This window comes from Gossypium raimondii, chromosome 9 (genome assembly GCF_025698545.1).
Source record: "Gossypium raimondii isolate GPD5lz chromosome 9, ASM2569854v1, whole genome shotgun sequence".
NCBI lineage: Eukaryota > Viridiplantae > Streptophyta > Magnoliopsida > Malvales > Malvaceae > Gossypium > Gossypium raimondii.
In genome coordinates, this window is record NC_068573.1 from 39,846,084 (window position 1) to 39,863,957 (window position 17,874).

General features: G+C 31.7%; 2 protein-coding genes across 2 annotated transcripts; one reads left to right on the plus strand and one right to left on the minus strand.

Annotated features, from left to right (window-relative positions):
- Positions 1 to 508: 508 nt before the first annotated feature.
- Positions 509 to 2,648, minus strand: LOC105799634 (putative HVA22-like protein g). The gene is made up of 7 exons (XM_052621390.1): positions 2,483 to 2,648; positions 2,140 to 2,367; positions 1,940 to 2,038; positions 1,278 to 1,334; positions 1,129 to 1,192; positions 864 to 1,049; positions 509 to 783 (listed from the first exon to the last, which is right to left on the minus strand). Exons 2-7 carry the CDS (start codon positions 2,169 to 2,171, stop codon positions 649 to 651), a joined length of 573 nt encoding a protein of 190 aa, XP_052477350.1. The 5' UTR covers positions 2,172 to 2,367; positions 2,483 to 2,648; the 3' UTR covers positions 509 to 648.
- A 12,914-nt stretch (positions 2,649 to 15,562) lies between these two features.
- Positions 15,563 to 16,740, plus strand: LOC105799635 (transcription repressor OFP6). The gene has a single exon (XM_012630303.2). The coding sequence runs from the start codon at positions 15,732 to 15,734 to the stop codon at positions 16,314 to 16,316; it is 585 nt and encodes a 194-aa protein (XP_012485757.2). The 5' UTR covers positions 15,563 to 15,731; the 3' UTR covers positions 16,317 to 16,740.
- The last annotated feature ends 1,134 nt before the right edge of the window (positions 16,741 to 17,874 follow it).

Consider the following 17,874-nt stretch of genomic DNA (forward strand, 5'->3'; position numbering starts at 1 on the left):
AACCCAAATTATGTAAAATCAAAAGCTTTTTAGAACCCTTTATTAAGAGAAAAAAGCCCTTAAAAAGTGGAGGCTTGAAGGCCAAAATTGGTGCCTATGTTGGAAGAGGTGATGCCTTTGTGAAGTCCGACAACTCCCCCACTATTTGGTTAGAGAAGGTGTTTGGAGGTAGGGCAAACGACGTAGGGTAGGGTTTTAAAGAGAGAGGAGGAAAAAGAAAGAAAATTATTTTTGTTTAAAAAAGAAAACAAAAATGTAAAATATTTTTTAACAGATATTAACAAAGAAATAGCATGTTGTGTTCTAATTGGCTAGACGAGATATATGGCATGTTTTAATCGGACCCGTTCTTTTATACCATTAATGTCATTGAACTAATATGTTCCTTATAAGCACCAAAAAATTGGAAGAAGTGATATACTTTATACGACAAACCAATCATAAACTACATTAGAAAAAATAAAATAGAATAATGCATAATGTAAATATATGTAGAGATATACAACAGTTTTGAAACTGGAGGAACATTCTTATATAAAGTAGAACCATAGTTTATATTACAAAGGAAAACAAATGAATGAATTTAATTTCAGACTTTTCTTTTTCCTGTATGCACTTTCGGGGATCTTTTCATACATATTGCGTTAGTTAATTGTGTGGTTTGGTACGACGAAGCTTTAGAAGAGCTTGGTAGATCCCGGAATGACTTGGGGAGTCTGGAATCTCGTATCCTGAGTTGCCTGATTCTGCGGTTGAACGGTTGATTGTCTTCTTACTCTTTTTCTGCAATTACATTGAAGAAATTATAAATTTTGGATGAAACAAGTTAACAAATATGATGGGGGAAAATGTTCCCTGATTACCATGTTTAAGCTGGGTGATTGAAGCATTTCCCAGAATTTAGATTGCCCCAATTCAGTGCAATTTTGCCAGTAATACAACGCCAAGTCCCATGCTCTACCTCTCACCTCTTGTACCTTTTTGTCTACTTCTGTTCCATGTCTTGCCATGTAAGGCCGCAACCAGGTATCGTATACATAATCGCTTCCCTAAATTTATGCCAAAACCTTTATTCCCCCCCAAAAAAAAAGATCAAATGTGTTGCTCGTTTGTACGTTCTGCCTTTACCTTGGTTTTAGGATACCATAAATAGATTAAAAGCGTAAGCTTCAACTCCCCATACATTGGCAACCTAGAGAAAAAGTTAAAATCTAAGATTAGGATTGTAAGCAAATGAGATTGGAGGAGCATTAATAAGTCAGAGAGCATTGAATCACCATGAAATGAATATGTCCCCTATCCTCTCAAAGACTGTCAGGAAGGCCAAAAGGATCCTGCAAATTTCATGTTAATATACAAAGCTGAATAAATGAACAACTGACACAAGTTTTGGTTTCAACTTTATGCGTGCATCGTTTATGACAATAATAATGGCATAAATAGAGATCCCTATTTAACTCGATGGTGACTGATCGGTTAAGTTCTAAATCTACCATCCGCTACTTCATTAATCAAACTAATGTCAGTGTAGATTACCCTTTCGAAGTAATCATTTACCACATTCTTTTTTAACGTGTTAATGTAATTACGCAAGCCAATTAGGAATAGTTTCTCGTGGCATGATGAGTTTCTAATACAAGTGTCCCTGGGTTGAGTTGGGCTTAGATAAAGGGTTTCTAATCAAAGCTGTTGTAACACCATTGTTTTGAGTCCAACTGAGGTTTGCCAAGTTCTAGCCAAGTAGCAAATTAAGTCTTATTAACTTGCTACCGTTGAATTTGTCAAGCACTCAAAGCTTGACATGAAAAACAAAGCAGGAAAAAAAAAACCAATTCTACGAGTTTGAATTGGCCAAAGGTTGTCCAGAAGCATGAGAAAAGTCAACGGCTTCAAAGGAAAATGCAAGATAATTGGCAAGGTAAAGGGTTGGATTTGATACCAATATTGACACCAAAATCTGAGTTCCTGCATCTCCACTTTGTTTTTCTCCACCGTTTTAAAGCACTCAAACGCTGGATATGCATATCCAAGAATCAACCTGAACTCACAAACATCACCGGAATATATAGTTTAACAATAAAAGAACTTTGAATGCAAAACAACAAGTACCAAAAAGAAGACATCTGCAAAATGACTTACATGAGCAATCTGATTATGAATTCACCCAACATTCTTCTTTTCTTTTTCAATTTCAATTCTAATATCTACAATCTCCCGTGCTAATTTCCCTGAACAGTAAACCAACTATGGCAAAACCAAAAAGGAAAAGGCCAACCCAAATTTCCAAACCTGTTTCCAAGACCAATTGAATTAATGAAGTTCCCTGATGTATGATATCAAAATGGAACCTTTAAAGATTCAAGAACCCTGCAAAAAGAAACACGAAATGAATCAGAGAAACAAAGTAAAACAGAAATATAGGAAATATGAGTCAGTTAAGATACTTCACAATGAAATTTCAGGGGTTAAAAAAGTTAAAAACCTCCGAAACAGTATAAAGGATAACTTCGATTCTGCAACAGTACAAAGAAAAAGAATTGTGTTGCACGAAAGAAAGAGATAAGTGAGTTGGGTTTTTGGGATTAGAAACTTGAGATCAAAATCGAAGGAGAATAAAAGAAAATGTTTTTCCGGGGAAAGGAGAATGAAATCAAAGCAGTTATTAATAATATATATATAATTTAAAAGCTTTTGTTTGATTATAGTATTGATAAAGAAGAAATGAAAGCAGAGGGATTTCTTGACTGAGACGCTTTGTTTGTAATTTTACACGCATTTCAGTAGCGGAGGCATTTCTTGGGATGTTAGGGGAGTTTGGATAGGTGGTGCGTTTAATTGCAGTAAGTGTAAAAACAGCAGTAGCGGTGAGATTAAATACTATAGTAATACTGTAGCGTGAGACAAAAAGTAAGCTAAACACACTACACCGTATCCAATCGCCTATCCAAACCCACCATTAGTTATAGTTTTCTCCTTGGGGTAATTTTGTCATTCCAAAAGGATATTATGCACATCACGTTCTTCAATCGGTTAAAACAGTAATGATGTGAAATCAACATCAATTATTTTATTTTATTGACCGTGAATATATTTATATTAGACTTGTTCATAAGTTGGGTTTTAATAAAATTTTAGGCTTGATTGATAGAGTTGGGCCCAACTAAATTTAAAAATTGGATTTAAATTTTTTTTTAAATTCGCCCAAATAAAAATGCTAAACTTAGGTCTAGTCAGTTCATATTAAATTTTTTAATTTTTTATATAATATTTTTAAAATATAATAAATCAAAACGCTAAAAATATTAAAATAAATATTTCTCAAGAAATTGAAAATAAATTAAAAATTCTTTATACTTAAATAACACTAAGATAGGTGCAATTTAACAAGCAAATACATCTAAAATAGTAGTAAAATTAACAATAAAACAAGAGCTATATAATATCCAAATAATAACAACAAAATAGTAGTAACATAATAGTGAAATGACAGGAAAATAGTAGAAAAATAACAAAATTTTTGCAAATTCAAGCCGGGTGAGTCCAGGAAAAACTTTCATTCAACTCTTAAAATTTCATTTCTTTTTAATTTGATAATTCATGTATATTTATTGTGTTTCGTTTTTGTTGGTTAAGGGCTCAAAATTTTGAGTAAAAAATAAGGGTTGAAAATTTTCATTAAAAAAATACTGAGATCAAATTAGGGAGTAAGTTTCTAGATTATTATAACCTAGAAAATTGAATTTGACTTCATCTGAAACATTTTCTAATTTGAAGAATATAGAATGGTACATATATGTATATTTTCAACAAAATATTACGCCATAACTAGCGAAGTGGTTTCTAGATTGACATTTATCCTATTAAAAGGAAAACGTGTATTCTAATGTTTTGGGTTAAAGTGCTAATTTGAGATTGTCATTTCTAATGGTATGAAAGTGATAGATGTTCAACCAAATATTACGACATAACTAGAGCGCATACAACAATTTAAGGTATTTATTAGAGTAAATTGGATTTACTTAATCCCCTAGCAAAATTTTTGGTGTTAACTTTTTGAAGCATAGGCCAGTACGTCGATCGCGAGAAACCATGTAGGTGGAAGGGTAAAGGATAGCATAAGTAAGGCAAGCAGATCATAAGGTATTCGCCAAATTGTTGAATGAGATAAGGGTAGATATGGAAGCCAACAAGGCACAGGCGAGGAATCAACAGGAATTAGAGAAAGGTAGGCAGCACGAGAGCTAGCCTAAATTTGAGAAAATAAAAGGAGACAAAATGTCTGTCAAGACTATCTCACTTTAAGGAAAGAGTACCACAGTGACGATAGTTCATAGGAATAAAATGAGTAAGTGAGATTGCAGGCTCGTATAGCCATAGAATGATAATGCAGTTGTTCATTATGGGGACAAGTGAGGTCTCAGGATTAGTTATGTGCAAAAAGGATGATTACTGGAAGTAATCCCACTATTACTACCAATAGGTTAGGATAAGGATGGGTTCGCCAAAGTGGCAAAGTCCGCTGTATGACAACACAATACCAAAAACATCAACAAGTCCTTAGAGACTCAGGTATAGATAGAGAAAAATTCTGCCAAGAGTTAGTACGAATAAGTCTGCCAAGGAAGGTGTGTCCTAAGAATCTTTGGGCGGATAATTGAAAACAATACCAAAGGGGTTCATAATGGGAAGTCAACGAACAATCAAGATGGCGACGAACACTTCGTGAAAGGGGAAAATAGTAAGAAAGATAAACGAGAAGTGAGGATTGGACCCTCTGATAGAGCGAGGTGTCCAGGACAAGGTCTAAAGGAGAGTCCGACCAAAGGAAAGTTGAGGAGTAAGCAACGTAGCTTGAAGGATCGGGTGGAGTCCGCCACCCTAATGTCAAATATTCACCTTGGGCGAGCTGAGAGTATTTATATTTAATTTATCTATGTCGTTTACCCTCGTGCGATAGTGTTTATTTATGATGAGATGAATGAACTCACTAAGTTCATTCAAACTTACGGAGTTGATTTGTAATACCCCGAAAATCTTTACAATAAGATATTATCTTTGATATAATAAAATAAGAAAATAAAGCGTCAAAAAGGGGAAATTTTGGAGTTATGTCAACATTGGGTTGTATATTATGACTATTAGTTCAAGAAAGGATTAAATCGTAAAAGTGAGAAAAGTTTTGTTGCCCAAGAGTAAATACTCAAAAATTAAGGGGTTAAAGTGTAAATATGAAAAGTTGAAGGACCAATGGTGTAAATATTTTAAGGGTGCAATGATCTAGAAACTAAGAAAAATGGATGGATTAGGACCAAATTGAAAAAGGTGAATAAGTTTGAGGGATTAAATCACAATTTTACCAAACTAAGCGATGACTCAAGATGAAATTTTAAAAGATCATGAAGGGCAAAATGGTAAATTAGAAGAGAGAGAAATCTAGAAGATAATGATGATGTTGGAGATGTTTTAGATTAATTAAATAAATAAATATTAGTTTATTAATATTTTGATTTGATTTTTAAATGATATGTTATTATTTTATTATTTTAATATTTAGTATATATATATATATGTGGAAAGAAAGATGAGAAGGATAAAAACCCACCATCTTTTCCATGCAATTCACGTTAGAAGAGAAGAGAAGAAAGAAAGTTTTATTTTCTTTACAATTTAGTCCTTCCACCAAAAATTCATCATTTTTATCTAGAAATCAAAAGAATTTCCATATCCATCAAGAGAGAAAGATAACAAGGAGACTATGGGGAGCTAGAATATCAAGTTAGATTCAAGAAATAGAAGGAGGAGAGAGAAAATCAAGTTAAAGATTGAAATCAATATGACAAGGTAAGTACATCAAGATTTTAATATATTTTTAAATTTGATATTATTGAAAAAGCATGGAAATGATGTTAATGTAAAGTTTTTGTATATATGGTCCTATGTTCTTGATATGTTAGTGAAGAGAAAATAAGAGAAAGTGATGAGAAATAGTGTAGAGAAAGAAAATAAGGGTGTTATAAACATGGTAATAAACATCTTGCACTAAAATGGTTTTGGACAGATATAAGTGGGCTCACTTTGAAAAATCACCATAAATTATGAAAATTGAATTAGAGTATGAATAAAATATTTAATTAAAGATTATTGAGTCTAGTTTATCATAAAAGAAATGATGTAAGTAATGGAATTTTAAATTATGAGATATAATAAATTTTGTGAGACAAGGTCAGAATGAATTCGGGTTCCCTATTCTGACTTGGAAAAATCATTAAAATTGTACAAAAATAGTTATGGGTTACAATTTATATGTTTAAAATTATTAACGAGTTTATTTTCAATATAAACAAATGGATACATCATCTGAATTCTGAACAAAGAGATAATTAATTTTTAGTGAAGAAGGGTCGGAATTGTCAGACAGCAGAACAAAGGTGACTTTAAAGAATAAAATGTACTTATTGGCTGAACCAAAAATTCTGAAAATTTTATGGTAAGAAGGTATGTGAGTCTAGTTTCAGGTAAAATTATCAGATCCTAATTTTGAGTTCTGTAGCTCAAGATAAAAATAATTTAGTGGCTATGACTCAAATGGACAGCTTTGAATAAATTTACAAGTAAATTGTGAAATCATAGATAATGTTACTTATAAACATGTATTATAAATTAAGGATGTAGAATGGAGGAGGAGGAAAATATATATATGAATATTCAGTTAGCATGGATAACTTGCACGATTTAGACTCAGGGACTAAATTGAATAAAAGTAAAACTTTAAGGGTAAATTTGTAAAAATGTCAAAAAGTGACCAAATTGCATGAAATGAATTGTTTTATTATTTAAATTAGTAAATGGAATGAAATATTAATTTAGATCAAGATTGGGTGAAAATTTGAGAAAATAGAAAACTTCCAAAATATCCACAATTTTGGTATTTCGCAATTTAGTCCAGTAGCTCGAATGAGCTATATTCTGTAATAATTTTAATTGAAGTGAATGCTATTTGGTAATGAAAATTATATATATGTGTGTATTATTATTGGAATTAAATTATTATTGGTAATATGTATAATTATTTGATACATTTAGCTGATTATCGGAAGCTAAATTGAGTTGGAAGCTTGTTGGAGATATATCACAGTATCCATTGGTTCTATCGGTAATTTTGGATGATTTGATTCTGGTTATAATGGCATGTATAAGTTAAATTGGTTAACGTTAGCTCATTAATGTATTGATTTTGATTGGTTATAAATATGAATGCTAGATAAAAATGAAATGTCTGAAAATTAATTAGTAAACTCCGGTAATGCCTCGTACCCTATTTTGGTGTCGAATACGGGTAAGTGGTGTTACATGATTGATGTTTGCAAGACTTGCGAGGATGGTCGAAGACTTCAAGGAGGGACCAAGCCAAAGGAAACAATGAGATCAGAGATCGTCAATGGGTCAAGTCATGCATATAGAAAAAAAAAGGGGGTACCATTAGAGGCATCGCCTTAGAATAAATATTGGTGTAACCAGATGGCGTTCATAGAGTCTAGACATTGAGTTAGCTAGCCATTAGTCATAGTTTAAAGGTCCCGTTGTAAACAAACAAATTGTTTAAAGACAAAGCATTTAGAGGTTGAGGCCTCGGTTGTACGAATTTATATTATTAATTTTATTTTTTAAAATTATTTTACTTTAGTCTATTTATAGTAACTAAGTTAGCCAAATTAAGTATGGGTCTATTTGTGACGCTCCATGCCTAGATTCGGCGGACGGGTCGAGCTTGGTGTGTTACAATTTTAGGCAAAATTCCCAACTGAGTTTGCACTAAGGATTCCATAAGAGGTGTAGAATGAGTAGGATGCCCAACTTCAACCATCTAAGGGTATTGGGTTTCCTAGCACACATATTGACAAATGATGAAAAGGAGTTAGAACCATGGTCAGAATTGTGTACGTTTGTAGAATATCCAAAAGCGGTTGGAACCATGGGCAACCATAAATTCCAAATGGATTAAAATTCAAAAGGTGGATTTGCCTTCAAGGCTATCATACTTTCCAAGCTCACTTGCTTACAAGGCAACTTTGAATTCAAGGGTATCATCACTATACCTTTTTTTCTTTGGCAAATTTGCCATCAAGGCTATAGTACTTTCTCCTCTAACTTGCCTACAAGATGGATTTGCCTCTAAGGATATCATACTTTTTAGATTCACTTGCCTACAAAACAACTTTGCCTCCAAGGCTATCATACTTTCCCAGTTCACTTGCCTACAAGATGACTTTACCTCCACGGTTATCATACCTTCTAAGTTCGCTTGCTTTCAATGAAGTTTTACTTTTCAAGCTGCCATGCTTCCATGTTCCCTTGCCCTCCAAGCTCAATACCTATTTACTTTACTTTTTCAGGTTTTTAAGAGCAATCAAATATAGAGATATTTGTAATAATTTTTCCTAAATCTGCAAATAGGATTGTGCATAAATTTTTTTTTGGCTAAAAACTTATGAAAAAGAATCTCTTTATATCAACAACACCTTGTGAAAAAGATCTCACCAACAACACAAAAACTTCCTCAACACTTTATTTTGTCTCAAGCAACCTTCCCTTCAATAGGGGGCTATTATTTTGTCTCCACCGCACTTGGAAGACCTCGCTAGGTCAACCACAATGCATAAAGATCTTGTCAAGTGCTTCATGGCTAAAGACATATAGACTATGCATGATCTTCATATGATCCTTACACGCCTCACACCGGTCCTATAGGAATTGATGGTTGTATAAGTCACCCCTCATGACTTGAATGAGGGCTCCTCATTCTCAAGACAAGAGAAAACTAAGAGAAGGAGAGAGATCCTCTCCCCACTTCAGGAACATCTCTACCTATCATCCATCTTTATAATTCTCAACCTCCGAGCAAACCGTCATCAACCATGAACCCATATTTTCTCATCCACTATATTCTAATCAATGTTTTACAAAATTTTTATTTTAAGTAATTAAACATATATAATCATTGCGTATTTAATTAATTATAATATCAAATTGCCAACTTTTTAACCAACTAATTATCTATAATCCCATGTGTAATTAATTATAGTAACATTATTTAATATTGGAGTGTTTATACATCACAAGGTTGAAAGGATAATTTAAGGTGTACTACAAAATAAAAAAATATGAAAATTGTGGTAGTTTTTTTTAAACTCTAAGTAGAATTTTAAAAATCCCTTAATTATAACACTATGGTGATTAACTTCTTAACCAAGCAATGAAGATAAATAAACATAGTTTTTTTGGCCAATGATAAATAAACATAATTAAAACTTTATTCCAATTGGTTTAAAGTTAAACATATGGTATAGTTTTGGTCCGGTTTAATATTATTCATGGGTTAAGTTATTTATGTGATTTTACCAGCTCCATTTGAATGTAAAATATATATTATTATAATTGTTTTTATTTAAAAAGGAAAAAAGAAAAAGCCCACAAGAGTAAAATATCACTAGGCAACCAAAGTATTATCCAATACAAGTTAGTGTCCAAACCAAAATAGAAATATATGTTTTCAACAAGGGCTAATTGGGCTAATACATGCGCAGCCCCATCCGACCTATCAACATACTGGAAATTAATGAAACCAAAGCTAGCACAAAGTTCATAGACCTCAACAATAAAATCAGTATACTGGATATTTTTTTATTTTAACTAGAAAGGGAGCTGTTTCAAACATTCTTAATAAACCTGCTGGAGCTGGAACCGGAAGACTTCAGTTAGTAATGGCAAACTTGAGAACACGTTTAATGTTTTAAACATTCTTAATAACCTTGAACCCAAATTAACTGTTCTCGGGGGTTCAGGGAGCTTTCTCATTTGTAAAACATTGTTCGCTCAATTCACCCCACCTCTTCTTTTTTAAAAAGTAAGTTTTCCTCATCCTACTTCCACATTATATTTGGTTATTTTTTTGGTTGCCTGCAAAACCACAAGAGGTCCATGTTTCTGTAGCTGTTGCTAACCTTTTCCCAACTTGGATGCTTTGCTTTTGGTGCATTCCTATGCAGTAATAATGACTTGACTGCACAGTTTATGAGAATTGGTCTGCCCTTTGAATAACTTTATCAGCTAATAAATCATGATGCTTCCTGCTTCCTGCTTCGACTTACTTTTAGTTTAACAAAGAGTCTTGAGCTTCTATTATCTTCACTGCTGTACTAGATTGATGGTGAGTAGAGGAAACCAGGTATCCATGCAACACCACATGCATGCCCCAGTATGCGTGTTGTGTTGGTTTATTTATTTATTTATTCCATCATTGTGTTTATAGTGTTATATAAATCTTATATTTTTATCTCGCTTTAATTGTTGTTCCCGTCGATAATGTTGTAATTTTTGTAACTGGAAAAACCTAATATTGGCATTTACATGTTGCTGATCAACTTATTTGATAGTATTAGTTTTGTATTTTGCCCCCTGAAACTGGTGTCTGACCACACCCATACACCTAGGAACCCCAAATGTGATGCTTTATTGTAAAGAGTCCATAATCTCGAAAACATATGTAGTCGTAAATGGTCAATGGTCAATGGTCAATGCTTCAGCATTAATATTGCACGTGAATGTTTAAAATACAACCAGCCTCTTATATAATCAGTAGCCTAATTGCATAGTTACAAATGCACCTAATAATTTTGCACATTATTACGAAACAGAGCAGCTGCAAATATAAATGAATGTTCTAAACATGATACCTTTAAATATAAGTAGAATATGCTTGTTGGTTACTCTTCAATAAATAAGATTAAAATTTAAAATTTTAACTCTTCACGAAGTTAGATTAAATTTTAATTCAACATAATAATTATATTAATGTATTAGGGTATGTTTGGATAGCAGAGTATAATTAAATGAAAGTATAAATATGCTCTTTTATAATTGTAACGCGTTTGGTGGCGAGTGTAATTAAATCGTAATTTCCATATCATGTTTGGTAGTATAAATTGAAATTACATAGTTACATAATTTATATTTAAAATTATATATTAATTAATAAAATTATTAGTATAATAAAATTAATTTCTAAACAAGTAAAAAATTAAAATCAAATCATCATATTTATTATGTCTAAAAAAGTTGTTGATAATACGATTACTAATAAAAAAAAGGAAAAATAAGCATCATATGCAACTTTATCCAAATATGGTCCAGTGCAAATTTGTTAGGATATTTCCTCTTTAATATTTAATATATGCTGCTTACCATCCTCTGTTGATTCTTAACCAAGTTCATAATCATCTGGACCTAAATCTGCATACTTAAAATTATCAAGATGTCCTTATTTCATGTACTTTTCGAAATATGGATCATATCGATTCCACCTATGATTAAAGTTATAGAATATCCAACATGCTAATACTATTCAACTTTTTTTATATCATACTAAAGTAATGTTGTTAGCATGGGAAATATTTTTTAGAACAACAAATGTCTTCTCAACTACATTTCGAAGCTTTGAATATTTCAAATTAAAGAGCTCACGAGCTGTTTATGGTGCTTGTATCTGACACCTTTATCTCAAATGGTATTACACCCCATCATATGGTACAAGAAAATATTTTCTATTTGCATAAGTAACTTCAACCTTGTACTATTTGGGTTCACAGTCCAATAGTCGATAGCTTTAATTATAAAATTTATATAAACTTAATTTGGAGTGAACCTATCCAAAGGTCGGGTTTGGACAATAATTTTTGTATCTCGACTTTGCCCAAATTCAATTTAAATAATAAAAAATATTTTTAAAATTTAAATTTAATTATAAAATATCAATTAATATTTTTATTATTTTATTATTTTTTAAATAGTAAAATGGGCTTTTGGGGAGGATCAAGTAGGCCCAAAAAGAGGCTTAGGCATGAAAATTTTTTAGGACTGAGCCTTGACCCGACTCATGGATAGCTCTAATTTGGAGGAAGTATGCTAAGTTATATCCCTTTTTATACTACATAAATTAATTAAAAATAATATAAAATTTATAATATATAACCTTTATGGTTTTATAAATTGTTCAAAACTTTTATAACACTTCTTATAAATAACATATTTTTCCATGATAACTTTAAAAAGTTATTTTTTATAAATAAACTACAATAAAAAATTATAACATTTTTTTATGAATAAGTATATTATTTTATAATATACAACATAGTGCATAAATAAGTTATGTTCACACTTTTTAGCCATAACTTTTTATAAATAAATATATTATAACACTTTTGTAACATGTAAATTATTTTTATAATAATTTTTGGCCATAATTCTAGAAATTTTATAGGATTTAAATAATATATTTTTATCACTTTATAAAATACACAAATTATTTTTATAAAATAATTTTAAAGATTTATAATATAAGAAATTTGTTATCATAACCATCCCAAACATTCATACATGTTCATGCTTATAATCTAATTTTTAAAATTTGTTTAAAATATTTTTTAAATTTGAATTTGGGTGTAATTACCTAAGTAATTAATCCATTTCTCATAGAGAATTGAAAAGTGTAATTGGGGTGCTCCAATTACACCCAATTCGGTGGGACCCACTAGTTATAGTGGTTAGCTAAACATGCCACCTTTGTGCAATTACAATTAATTACATCCAAATTCAATTATTAAGTAGCTTTCTAAACACTACCTAATACTAATCGGAGACAAAGAACTGGTCGAGGGCCTAACCCTCTAATTTGGTTTTTTTTTTTTTCAAAATCCTTGAAGTAATTTACAATCTAGAAATAAGATAAATTTATATTCTCTCCCACATTTTTTTAATATCTTAAATGTTGATGTAAGATAGTAAATTTGATATTATAAATTTGGATTCTTTTTCTAAATTAATTAGCATTAGTTAATTTTTTTAATAAATCAATTTTAGAGAGGAACTCAAACGACTTTGGCTCCGAAAAACTTTTTCAACAATAAGAGTCTAGTTGTGGATGACTTGTGGATAGAGATTGAATTACAAAATATTATCATAATAGAACAATGGTCAAAATATGAACTAACATAATTGAGACATTTAAAGCTGATGATGGAGACTGATGCTTTGATGAGGAGACACTTACTTAAATTGGAAGTTGTTCACTTCTTTACTAAGTTTTACATAAGTGATGGGGCAATCAATGGAAGCTTTCCATTAGAGGTAAGTTCCCAAAATTATCTAATGAACTTGTTAATTTGTTGCGTTGGTGGCAAGAATCAACGAGGGAAAGAAAGAGGGAGTCAAGGCGGTAATTCAACTTGGTAGGGTGGAGAGTCATCGTATTCTTGTGGCTGGAATGGTGGTGAGACTGGTTGGGAGGATGAATGAAGGAAAGATTGGACGGTTATGGCATTTGTGTCCTCTTTTTGTCTGTGTTGTTAGTGGGGTGAGAGAATTTATATACATTGAATAAAGGGTGTGCCACGTGTTGGAATTTCATTAGCGGCAAAGTCACATCTTACCTTTCTATAGAGACATTGATGTAATCTTTTAGATCGGTATTGTGACATTTAGGAAGTAATCAATGGGTGCGAGGTTCTATACATTCCTAACAATAATAGCCTACGACAGAGGGTCATTAGTTATAGGGTTTGCTTGAAGTAGTTCGATGTTGGGGATTCACCTAATGTGATGAGGTCCACACAAAGGTGACATGTGTAACTGCTTGTAGAGGTGGTATAACAAATGTAGTATGATATTAAGAATGATGAGACTACAAAGATTCCTTTTGAGAAGTCTTCCCTAAGGCGCTTGGCAAGGATAGGCAATAGGATACTATGGAGAATTTCGATGTAAGAATCTATCGAGGTGAACTAATGAAATCGGCTCTTAACAATTTTCTTCTTGTCTTAATTTCAAAAGTGATTGGGCAAGAATCCATCACACAAGTTCTACCCATCTATTAGTGTTCAGTAATTTATAAGATCCTAATGAAAACCATCATTAATAGATTACGCCTAGCATTGCCAAAACTAATTGGCCTAAACCAAGTAGGCTTCATTATCGGTCAAACCATTACATGCAATATTATTATAACATAGGAGGTAATTCATACTATACGTATTTGGAAAGGGTACACACCGTGGATGACTATCAAAGTTAATCTCAAAAAAACTTATGATAAAATTAGATGGAACTTTATCAAAGACTCTTTTTTAGATGTAGGTATTCCATGTAAAAATGGTTCATCTTATTATGCACTGCATCATTTTTCCAAGAATACAGATTGTTTGGAATTTGGGAACAATTGAAAAGTTGAAGCCATCAAGAGAAACCTATCATGGACCTTCTTTCACCGTATTTATTTGTAATGGGCATGGAAATACAGGCGCATAGGATTAACCAAGCAGTTGAGCATAAAGAATGGGTTCCTATTAAATTATCTAGAAAGGGGCAGAATATCTCACACCTTTTTCTTTACACAATTTGAAAGGAACCAGTCCTTCCACTAATGACCACTTTTACTTGTTTTGGACACAAAATTAATGCAAGGATTAAAGGATGGCATTACATCAATCATCGCATTAATTATCACATCATCCCATCAAAAATCTATATTTTAAAACATCATTTAATTGCAATTTTCTACTAAATGCTTTTTCCTAAATTATTCTACAAAACAACTTTGTTCACATTTAAACTTTAAAAAATAACTACAACTAACTAAAAGAATAAATTTGGCAAAAAAGAAAAAATAAAAGTAAGTTTTCAAGTTCCAACACAAAATCATGGCCATTGTGTGGAGGGCCATACATTACCACCTTTAAGTTTGAAGTCCCATAGGCCATTGATTACATGTCAACATTAAAGCTCCTTTCTTTTTAACCTTTTGCCAATATCAACCCAAAAAGCTCTAACTACACTGAATGAACAAAAAGCTCATACATTGTTCTCTTTCCCATTTTCCCACTTTACAACTAACCCTCCATTTTTAACCCATAATGTTTTAGTTCAATGTAATACTTTAACAATATTCTAATGTTATTTCTTACTCCACAACGTACATGATTTTAGTTGAATAATGGATTTAGCTACCATTAATTTCAATTTTAATGGATAAATTATAAAAATAGTTACTTAATTATGTTTTTAGTTCTATTTTAGTCATTTAATTATTACTTTTTCGATTTGGTCACTTAATTTTTGAAATTAAATATTTAATCAATTTTCCATTAGTTGTTGTTAAATGAGTAATAGAAACTTGATGTGAGCTTTTTTATTAGCCTAATAAAAATTTGACCCTCCAATATTTACACATTTTATCAATTTGATCTTAAATATAAAAATTTAACAAATTTAACCGTTTACAAATTTATCGTTTTACTTCTAATTCTAAAAAAAAAACAATATTAACCCTCAACATTAACAAAAAATTATCAATTTAATTCTAAAAAGTAAAAAAATTTAATAAATTCATTTGTGAATTGTGAGCAATTTGAGGTATATCTGAAAGTCACAGTGCAGTCACTCTATCACCCCTTGGGACCTTTCCTTGCTCAGATGCAGGATATTTATAGGCAACTTCGCCGTGCTCATTCAGTTGCCTCATCCAAACTCCATGCCAAGTTTAAGCCCCATTTTTAGGCAATCTGTTCCTCATCACCGTTGCTTTTTCTTTCACCTTTTGAACGAAAAATCGAAAGTTGGAAAAATTTATATTTAGTCTCTTTCGATTTAACTCTGTTTTAAGCTTTGTGTGAGTCTCAAAAATGTCAAGCAACAGAAGAAAGCTGATTTTCAACACAGTTTCAGTCAGCTTAGGGTGCAGCAGCTGCAAGAAACCCAAGCTCACTAGTTTTTTCAACCCAAAACCCAAACCAAAATCTCGTTATTATAAAACCCATTCTCCATATAACTACTCTTCTTCAAGCTCATCCAAGAAAACAACAACCCAATGTTCTTTCTCTGAATACGAAACTGCCAACTCCTTTTCTCCAAGCACAGCCACTCCCCAGTACTGGGACATAGACAACGACGCAGACCAAGACGCAAACTGTTCAACGGCGACCGTACAAGGGTTTGGCCGCGTCGGAGGGGAAAGCCTGGCGGTGGAGAAAGACTCCGATGACCCTTATTTGGATTTCCGGCACTCCATGTTGCAAATGATATTGGAGAAAGAGATATATTCGAAAGATGATTTAAGGGAGCTTCTAAACTGTTTCTTGCAGCTGAATTCGCCTTATTACCATGGGATTATTGTTAGAGCTTTCACGGAGATATGGAATGGGGTGTTCTCCGTCAAGCCTGGTGCTTCCACCAAGCAGCATTTTGGGTTCAGGCCACGTGACTTGTAGGTGCTGCTGATGCCACAGTTTTTTGGGGGCTTTAGCTTCGAGTATGGGTTAGAAAAAATATATTAGGTGGCGTATAAACACTTGTTAAGTTAGTATTTAAACAAATATCTCCACGTTTAAGGCAGCAGTAAGTTGTGAGTGTGAAGCTTTTTTGATGCATTAAAAGGAAAAAAACATTTCTTTAAATAAAAAGATGGTGTTCCGTAGCTAAAGGCTCAGTGAAAAGAGCCTACAAAGTTTCAACATTGGAAATGAAAGTGGCAAAATCCGTACTCACTTTCTTAAGACTTTTGTTATTTAGTTCAACAACAGTAATCTTTCGTGAGATTTTGAAATAGAATTTTTATGTTTATATCAAACATTGTCAAATTTTTGAAATACAAATGTACTCCCAATATCACCAGTAATTTTGAATTTCACTTTCTTTTCTTTTTTTTACAATGCTATTCAATTTTTAATAATTTTATTCATTTTACTTAAACTAAAAAATTAATGAACCAAAATTTCCAATTATTTTATATATTTTTGAATAACATTTCATTTATTAGTATAAGTTGAGGAATTTAATATTTAACCTACTATATTACATTCTACTTAAATTATAACACATGTTTCAATTATTAAAAAACATATTTTCTCTTTTTCGTTTTAAGGCTAGCTTGGTAATTTCCTGCAGATGAAAATTGCATTTGGGAAAACTTGTTTTGAAAACGTGCGGTGAAAAATATAATAAAAAATGCAGTGAAAAGTTTTTTTTCTTTTTTTTTTTTTTATGTTTTTGCTCAACATTTAAAATGTTTGTCGTAGAAGTAATGTTCCGAAGTAAAAAAAAATTTATCTAAAATTTTTTTATCTTTTTTATTATTATGATATATTTGGGTGGGGTGTGATTCATATTTATCAGACAGTTTGTAAGCACTTATCAAAGTCAATCGGTAATGTCACGATGAGAAGCTTCTCAACATTGCAACGACAGACGACGGCAATGTATTTCCCTCAAACACTGAGTTTCTTCTCCTAACTAAACTCTACTATCTTTTCACAGTCAAACTCTGATTACTTTAAGATATTTTAGTATGATTAGAACTCTAATATTAGTTTATTTAAAGGGGTTATTATATCCTTGTTTTAAAAGGCAATTTTGTATCAATTTTGAGAGAACTCTATGAGAATTAGGGTTTTATTTTTGAGTTTACTCGATGAGAGTTAAGGTTTCGTATTCAAGGTTTTAGGTAATGTACATTTAGTACATTTAGGTTTATTTTTTCCATATTATACTCTTGTTTGTTTATTCATTTATTGAAAAACTGAAGCCTCTTTTGCCTGTGATTTGTTATCCTCGTTAGAAGAGTTTTTCCACATAAATATTTGTGTCTAATTTTCTCTATTCATTCTTGTTCATTGCTTAAGTCAGATTTATCCCCAACAAACAAGAGAAGATTAAGAGAGAACTTTGGGGGAATTTTGTGTTTTAGCCAAAGAGATTTGTTTTCGAGTTCAGGGTTTGTTTTTTATTATCTCCATCATATACTCTTTCAGATTATTTTCTCATTAGTGA

Bases quoted from the DNA above. Each gene is read 5' to 3' on its own strand.
- LOC105799634 (XM_052621390.1), bottom strand. From the start codon at position 2,171: ATGTTGGGTGAATTCATAATCAGATTGCTCAT. The intron at 2,039-2,139 runs GTAAGTCATTTT...TTGTGAGTTCAG, and splicing joins TTCATAATCAGATTGCTCAT to GTTGATTCTTGGATATGCAT. The intron at 784-863 runs GTAATCAGGGAA...ATGTAATTGCAG, and splicing joins AATCACCCAGCTTAAACATG to AAAAAGAGTAAGAAGACAAT.
- LOC105799635 (XM_012630303.2), top strand. From the start codon at position 15,732: ATGTCAAGCAACAGAAGAAAGCTGATTTTCAACACAGTTTCAGTCAGC.